This window comes from Empidonax traillii, unplaced genomic scaffold (assembly GCF_003031625.1).
Source record: "Empidonax traillii isolate 1590-97213 ecotype Southwest subspecies unplaced genomic scaffold, ASM303162v1 scaffold165:size1224784, whole genome shotgun sequence".
Taxonomy (NCBI): domain Eukaryota; kingdom Metazoa; phylum Chordata; class Aves; order Passeriformes; family Tyrannidae; genus Empidonax; species Empidonax traillii.
Window position 1 is genome coordinate 828,534 of NW_020955358.1, and position 8,953 is coordinate 837,486.

General features: G+C 37.9%; 1 protein-coding gene across 1 annotated transcript in view; it reads right to left on the reverse strand.

The window, feature by feature from the left end:
* Positions 1–7,231: 7,231 nt before the first annotated feature.
* CEP192 (centrosomal protein 192) overlaps positions 7,232–8,953 on the reverse strand; it is a 60,363-nt gene continuing 58,641 nt past the window's right edge. The window contains exon 45 of the mRNA XM_027885352.1: positions 7,232–7,700. Coding sequence (XP_027741153.1) covers positions 7,562–7,700 — 139 coding nt within the window. The 3' untranslated portion in view covers positions 7,232–7,561. The remainder of the gene's footprint in view (positions 7,701–8,953) is intronic.

Here is an 8,953-nt window from a genome sequence, read left to right on the forward strand (position 1 = left end):
GTTTTCTGATGGCAAGTGGTACAATGGATGGATGATGCTGATACTGTTTAAATTTGTTGTGGGATTGATTTTACGACTAGTATTTGCTTTTAGCTTTTATACTTATTACTTATCAATTTTATACTCATTGTTAATAACGAATACTCAGCAGTCCTGTTGATTTTAGATTAACCATTCAATATATCAGCAGCTCTGCAATGCCAGGGAATCAATGGAGCTGTTCACTGGAAATATAAAGAACATGGGCTTGGTCACAGAAGCTTAATTTGCCACAATCACAACCAGCCATGGAATAAATTCCTAACTCAGAAGGTCTATGTAATGTCTCTTCTGTTAATATATAACATTCCAAAAGCTGTTTTGCCTAGCACACTATTTGGCTAGGAATCCACCGGCCCACGCCAAATGACCAAAATCTGTCATGTGTGAGCCCTTGTATAAGAGCAGGAGGGAGTAGAGATCAACAGCTTGCTAAGTCCTTACAATAGCTGAGGTTTTAAAAAGCTTCCAGAGGTACTAAGGGAAATGTTCAAACCACGAAGAGGACACCAAAACATTTATCCCTGACTGTCTGGAGGGGACAGAGGACCTGACCTCACACGTAGATACAGGAAACAAGATACATTGACCAGGTCCTTAAAAGACTTTGTTGCCAAAGACAGCTCCAGCACACACCTTGTGAAGACACTTGAGCTTCAGAAGAAGGTTGACACGGAAACAAGGAGGGGAAATGGGAAGGGCAAAAGGAAGGGGAAGAAGAGGAAGGGAAGTTTCTTCCTGGATCTCAAGGGTAAGTAGCAATTCTGAAGCATGGCATTAATACAGCAGAAGTGTAATGTAAACAGATACTCAAGTAGCCTGTTTAAAAAAAAAAAATAAAAGAGAGAGAGAGGAGGGGCAGAAGTACTATTCAAGTACTACTCAAAGAGCGTAAAGTCTGGAAGAGCACAGCCCATGGTTGGCATCTCAGTATTTCTTTTTCACCACGTAGACCAATTTGAAGAAAATCCCTGCAAAGAAGCTTTCATAAGATGGCATTTTTGTGATTCAGTATAGTACCAATATTCCTTTTGAGTTTTATAACTGTTCCTAGAACATTCTTGGCAATGAATTTAAAGTTTTTGAAAGAGGTCGCATTTCACTGTAAATGGTTATCTGGTATTCACAACACAAAATAAGCATTTGAATATTTATTGTGAGCACATTGCATTTTAGGGAGAACACACAAAGATTCTTACCACAATTATCTTGTTCCAGCTTTAACATATTAGCTGTCACCTCTTTAATGGATCTTGTGAGAAAGGAAAGTTTCTTTCTTTAAGTCTCTTTTCCCCCTGAACGCAATTACCACCTCATTCAGCGCTCTTTGTGTCCACCTAATCTCTCTGATTATGTCTCTGACACCACCACAATACTACATGACTGACATACCTGACAGCTGTGACTAGTGACAGAACACTCACAATGAAAACCAGCTCTATGCAGGATGAGTATTACCTACCGCCAGCCTTACAGAACAAACATGGAAGGAAGGTAAAAAGGGGTGGGGGCATTTCACGACTAGCCTAACCCCTACCGATTTCGCCTCCTTTTAGAGCCAAACAGCATTGACAAGCAGAGCCTCTTTGTACATACCTACCTAATGAACCAATTGTTGGGTGAATACAAAAGAACACCCATTAGTATTTTAATTTTTAATTTATAGAGTGGAAAATGCATGTTTGGAGACCTGACTTACAAGCGGGACTTGATGGACCATTTTGTCTCACTCCAGCCCTTTTATGCTTCTCCGGGTCATAACTCCCAGCTGGTGCTCAACTGTCAGATTTAGGCAGGTGGCTACAGATGAGAGTCTGTGAGGAAAGCTATACCTGAAAATGTCATTCCCAGACAAAAACTGCCCGTGGAATCAAGGACAAAGTATTTCAGAATACAGCATTTTGACATGAATTAGTATTATGAATAATTGAGTAATACAATAGCAGTAATGAATACGCTAATCATGAAAAATATTAAGAGTGCTTTACAAAGTGTCTTATACATAAAAATCGCATGGGTTTAAGTGGTATTTATACATTCAAACCTTCATCTTGTCAGCACTGACTTTTTTCTCCCCATTAAAAAAATAACAGTGAGAATTTTGGGAATAGAGATAAAGCCAATTTTTCTAAATATGCTGATTATTCAGAACAAAAATTTATTTGCAACTCTGAGCTCTTGAGCAGCTCCAGAAATCACACATTCCTAGAATCAGAGAGATGGGGCAAAAATCAAAACAACATTTTCACGTTGGAAATGTCTAGAGTCAAAACTTGCCACTCAAGCATCCAGTTTTCAGAGACAGTATTTACAGAAAATTAATCCAAGTGCTTTATATCCATCTGATTTGACATCTAAAACTGCTCATGTAAGAGTGTCCTCAGACAATCATACAGTAAAAATAAAGCATGCAGGATTGAAGGATATGCTTAGGAAAGCTTTGTGGTCAAACAGTGTGTTACTGTAAAAAGGATTTTCGTTTTCTGTCTTTCTTACGCCGCACGTAAAACGGTTTTGCTCTTACTATAGATTCAGCACATTGCATTAGGTTTGAAAAGTCATGCCTGTCTTCCTGATAAGATGTATATTCTTCATTTGCGCTATACAATGAAAAAAATAAGGCACAAAATTCTATTATCTAAGTTTTTTTGGAAAAAAGGTAGAGAAGATAGCTGTGACTAAAAGCATACTCAATTATAGTGCCAGGGATAACTGATCTCAACGTCAGCTGCCCACTCCCTCACTGGTTTCCAAGGACTTTTGTTCCCATAATGCCTTCTCTCATTTCCAAAGATGCTGCAGTATAGAAAATGGACACGCTTCACCTGCAGAAAATACATTACCTACTAACCTCATAGTGAACTTTGCTAGCCCCATAGCTACCCACCTCCTCCACAAATCATAGGAGCAAGAATATACCAGCGTTTCACTTATCAAGCACTCCTACAACAGAAATGCCCCAAAACATTTAGTACTCTAGTTCAAAAAGCCACCACTGCCCTCAGTAACTTACTTTATACAGCAAAAAACACTCACAAAATTTTCTTTACCATTTTAACCTTTTATACGATCAAAATAATCTTCTAGACAGCCAGGCCTTGATATGCACCTTTACTAGGTTTTCTGAACACTAATTAGTTTCAGATGCCAAGGCAACAATCTCCAAAACACACTGAAGCACGTGTACGGAATGTATTATAACTCCATTTGTAGTCAATGATGTGAAAACTTTACAAAGCTGTTGAATAATTATGATTACTAATATCCCAATTAGGTTGAGGAGGTACAAAGACATCCTCAGTGCTACACACTAAGAGAATTTTTTAAAATAATTTATGTCCTAATTTTCTCTCTGACTGGTGTTAAAAACAAGTAAGATTAGTGTAATTCAGAAGACATCATTTCAGGTTTGTTTGGGATTTTTTAAAGTTTGCTGCTTGGGAAGTTTGAGTCAGTCTTGCCAGTCTGAGACAAGACATTGCACCCAAGAAATACAAGAAAATTGAAAAATGTATCAAAACTGACAAAAAGCAAAATGAGAGAAGAATTATACCTAAAACTAATTCTGCTTATTTTATCAAAAGTATTATAAGCCTTGGAAAACTGGTCAGAATTGTTCTATTTTTCTGTATCCCTAAAAGATGTAGAGACAGAAGTCAGGACTCCTTCACAGTAAACCCTGGACAACTCAAAGCAAGGTCATCTTGACTACAAGAATTTATTACATAAATAAAGCAACCACGGGGAAAGGAAGCAATCTCATTTTATGGACTGGGAATGGAACCAGTTTGAAGTGACTTCCTCAAGACTTCTGAAGTCCCACTGACGTTTCCATGCCGTAACTAAAAATATATTGCCTATGCTCAGGCTCTCCCACCTTCATTACTGGTCAAAGACTTTATCCAGAACTGGCAAATCATTTGTGTATCAGACTTGGGCTCAAGTTTGCGTTGCACACACTACAGCATATCTTTTCAAAGAGAAAATCTGCTTTACCCATACATGCCCAGGTGAAGTCTTGAGATGGCAATTATTGCAAATACATTCAATGAGGGTTGTAATCATACCAAAATCATATTGGGGTACTTAAACTGGGGGAAAAGAGAGGAGTCATGCACAATTTATTCTTCAGCAGGTTGGTTAATTACACATCATGTAGTACTAATACAAACTTCTGTTTAATATTTGTATAACAGCAGCCTGAGGAGCAGAAGATCTAAAATATTAAGAGATTACTTTCCTTCTTACATTTTCATTTGTCTTATTTATAAATACAAGTATGGCAAAATATTTCAAACAGCCAAAACAACTGCTGGTACAGGTGCTCTAGGGATGTTCTCCAGCACAGAGACATAGAATTATCAGTCTGTAACTTCCACTTCACACTGCAAAGAAAGTCAATGTTATTAGGAGTAAGACAAGCACAATGGGCTGCAAATAGATGCCAAAATATTTAACAACACCCTCAAATCAGGATTCCCTTGGATAACAGGGCAGATCATTTGCTCATACTTGTTCTTCTAAATGTGTTTCACCCATACTATACTTACACATCTATGCACATAAGCAGAGTTCACCAGAGTATCCACAGCACTACGTCCTGCATCCTTTTCCTCTCCCACATCCAGTCCAGGTGGCAACATAGGAAAAAATGCATAACTATTCCTTCAGTTCTTCTCATCTCTAACAGAGGTGTGAACAGAGTCTAAGACATCAGGTCTACCATAGGAACAGCACACAAAGACAATTCTGAACCTAGAACAAATATATAATTATCCAAACTTAGGGCTTCTTATTGTAATTCAAAGGCAGCTCGGTCTTTTTTCCAGCTTTGAAAGAGGCTTCTGATTGTGCTTCTAAAACTGAGCAAACATAGGCTTATTTACCCTGAGGTCTTTCTCAAATGAAGCAGCCAAGCCTGCTGAGGTAAAGCAGCAGACAGAAGGTTCCCTTTATTCCAGTTCTCTGCTCAGAAGTACACAAGGCATCACATCAACTAAGGAAACAGGCAAGCAACATCTGGCAGAAAGAGAGCAAAAGGAACATGGTAACAATATCTCACAGAGAGGAGCTTAGGTGTTGGGAGAATAAGGAGAGAATAAGGCAAGACTTCTCTACTTTAATTCCTTTTAATAAATCTTCCCTTCCTGGTTTCCAGACTGCTGAGAAACAAGGTTTATAAAGAAACAGCAGCATAGATACTTCTAAATATCAAAGGCAATGTGCAGGGTACTTCAAGTTTTTCCTGTTTTTTTCCAAATTTCAGTTGTTTGAAAATGCTCTTAAGTAAACAATCTCCTGCCGAAATGAATTTCACTCACACTTCTGCCAACCTGAAGAAGGGAATAAGGTACATAAAGTATGACGGAACTGTGCTGTCAAAAAGCTACATTTCTAGCTTAAAGCAGTTTCAGACATCAAGCTCCACGCTACAAAAATAAAATAGCAGGCAGCACCAAAAGGTGTACTAAAGGACATGATATTTAAAAAGTCATGATGGTGAAGTCCCACGTGACTGTTAAAAGGGAAACACTGCACCCATTTCTTTAAAAGTGTAGAAAGGAGAATCCCAGGAACTACTGACCTGTCAGCCTCACCTCTGTGTCTGGGAAGATTACGGAACATATCCTCCTAGAAGCTGTGCTAAGGCACATGGAGGACAAGGAGGTGATTTGGGACAGCCAGCACAGATTCACCAAGGGCAAGTCCTGCATGACCAACCTAGTGGCCTTTTATGATGGAGTGACTACATCAGTGGACAAGGGAAGGGCTACACATGTCATTATCTGCACTTCTGTAAAGCTCTGACATGGTCCCCCGTAACATCCTTCTCTCTGATCTCTAGAGATGGATTCAATCATTGGGGGGACTGTTTGGTGGATAAGGAATCGATTGGACAGTCACATCCAGAGGGTAGTGATCAACAGCTCAGAGTTCCAATGGACACCAGTGACAAGCGGTGTCCCTCAGGGATCTGTATTTGGACCAGTGTTATTTAATATCTTCATTAATGACATAGATGAAGGAGTCAAGTGCACCGTCAGCAAATTTGCGGATGACACAAAGCTGAGTGGTGGGGTTGACACACCTGAAGGATGGGATGCCATCCAGACGGACCTGGACAAGCGGGCCCATGGGAACCTCATGAAGTTCAACAGAACCAAGTGCAAGGTGCTGGGTTGAGGCAACCCCCGGTATCAACACAGGCTGGGGCATGAACAGATCAAGAGCAGCCCTGCTGAGAAGGCCTTGAGGATGCTGATGGATTAGAGATTGGACATGAACCAATGTGCACCTGCAGCCCAGAAAGCCAGTTGTGTCCTGGGAACAGGTTGACCAGAGCAGTGGGAGACATTCTATTCCTGGAAACAACATTTAAGGGCAGATTGGACGGGGCTCTGAGCAACCTGGTCTAGTTGAAGCTGTTCCTGCCCATGGCAAGGGAGTTGTACCAGACAACCTTTAAAGGTCCCTTCCAACCCAAACTATTCTGTGATTCTGTGGCATGGTAACAATGGGTAAGGTAATTGTGGAACTGTTGTTCAGTGACTCCTACAATATATGAACTGGAGAGTACTCAACAAAATTAGAAATAAGTCAGTTGATCACAGAACAAAATTTTTGTTAAAAGAGTATACAGTGAACTTTCAGAGCCTGCTTCCACGTGAAGCTGTGGAAACAAAGTATCCAAAGGGTTAAAAAATATGAACAGGTAATTTCACAAACAGGCCAATAAATGGGAAAAAGGGATAGGTGGGATTCTACCTCCCATCCTTAATCCAATGATTGAAGATGCTGAGGAAATGAAATGGAACCAGTAAGCAGCCAGGAACACCTCAAAGGAACATCTTTTTGCGACTGTTAAAGAGACAGAACACTGAGCAAGACGCACCATTCTGGAGGGCTGAAGGCAGTACTACTCATGTTAAAATTCACAGTTTTCACACTGAACTGTGAAAAGCTAGGGGCTGACTGTCAGATCATTGATCTGGTCCCAGTGTTACCAGATGGAAACACAATATTAACAGGTCAGCTTCTGTACTGCAATCCCTCCCCTTGCTCCCCCAAAGCCCCCCCAAAAATTAGCACTGTCTTAAGAGTAGGCAGCTTGATCCCTTACCCTCAGCAAAGAATCCTCTAAACAAAGAGAGAAATCAGGTAGAATCAACTGTTTACACATAGATTTTATTTCCATATTTACAATGCTTAAAATAAAATATATCAGTATCTAGATACTCCCAATAAATGCAAAAATAGAAAACTTCCATTTTCATCAAAAGTGCAGAAACATAAATTAGAAAATGATAACTTTAAAACATACAATGTTATTTCTCAATGTTTTTACTACGAAAACAGATTTGTGAAACAAGCACCATCATTTATCTTACAGAATTCTTTCCATCAAAGCAGCATCACAGGGCAAAACAAGTAGGACATTAGTATAGAAATATAGTAGCAAACCTTTGAATATCTTAAGTGGTATGAACTGTTATAAATTCTTATAAACACTTATAAAATTGTTCTATTTTTTTGGAATAGCTTTACCACGTAGCCGAATATTAACTGGGCCATATTCCATTGTCAGGACAATGAAGAGATCTTCAAATATCCCTTCTGCCATTGGCTTGAACTGGACTGGCACATTGATGTAATGATGAGATCTACAAAAAGGCAATTATGATCATATTCATTATTAATTAACAAGTAAATCCTAGCAGACAGACAAATTCCTGTCTAGTTTTCACTTTCACTAAAATGGTATATCAGATGTGCACTGGATCATCAAGTTTATTTTTATAGACTTAATTATCTATTTTTCTTCTGAGGGACTTCAATCATAAAGGTCATTTTTTCCTACTGATTATACAAAGTATACTTTACTGCTGCTAGTTTACCTCAATGAGTTTAGTCTTTGCAGTAACATTGACAGCGTGTAAACCATATTTAGAGCACAATTACTGCATTTCTTCCCTTCAATAATCACGTTACAAATACGCTTAAATTTTTCAATTTGTTTTTTAAATTCCACATATTTGAAGTTACTAAAGTACTTTCCATTACTTTAATTGCCTCCACATTAAGAAATATTTTGCTGAATCATTGCAAATCAATACACCCATCCTCAAAGAGTGTTTTTGACATTTTTTACACCTTTTAAGGTTATATAATTCCTCTTCTACTCAGATTGCATAAAAACATACCAAATGTAATGGGTGGCTCCGTCAGCTGTCAAAAGCCTAGGCTGAATAATTTAAAAATATAACCTGTACAAGCAATAAGCTGGAAATGCTGAGTGGCAGCCAATTGGATTCCCTGGCATTCAATAGAAATATCCAGCACTAAGAGACAGGTAACAGTAAGAGGCACATACTGGAACAAGGAAAAACGAACAGCATCACTTAGTAGAAAAAGAAAATAAAGCTTTGTTTGCTTTTCTTCTACCTTCAGTTTTCTCCCCTCAAAGCCTTCTGGAATGTGCTTATATCTCCTACTTTTTCTCATTTTTTTCCTACCTTTTCATATTCCTTTTCTCTACGCTATCTCAACCTATCATAATCGGTCTGTGTTCTTAACTGCCTACATTTAAAAATCATAGTACTGGTCCTACATACAATCCTTCTTTGCTAGTACCACCCTTAGTGCTAAAATAGGCACATTAGCAAATATGTTTTGTTTTCTTCTTTGTTTTGGTTTTGTTTGTTTGGGTTTTTTTGTTGTGGTTTTTTTTTTTGTTTTGTTTTTCTTTAATTCTCCTTTTTTTTTTTTTTTTTTTTTTTTTTTTTTTTTTTTTTTTTTTTTTTTTTTTTTTTTTTTTTTTTTTTTTTTTTTTTTTTTTTTTTTTTTTTTTTTTTTTTTTTTTTTTTTTTTTTTTTTTTTTTTTTTTTTTTTTTTTTTTTTTTTTTTTTTTTTTTTT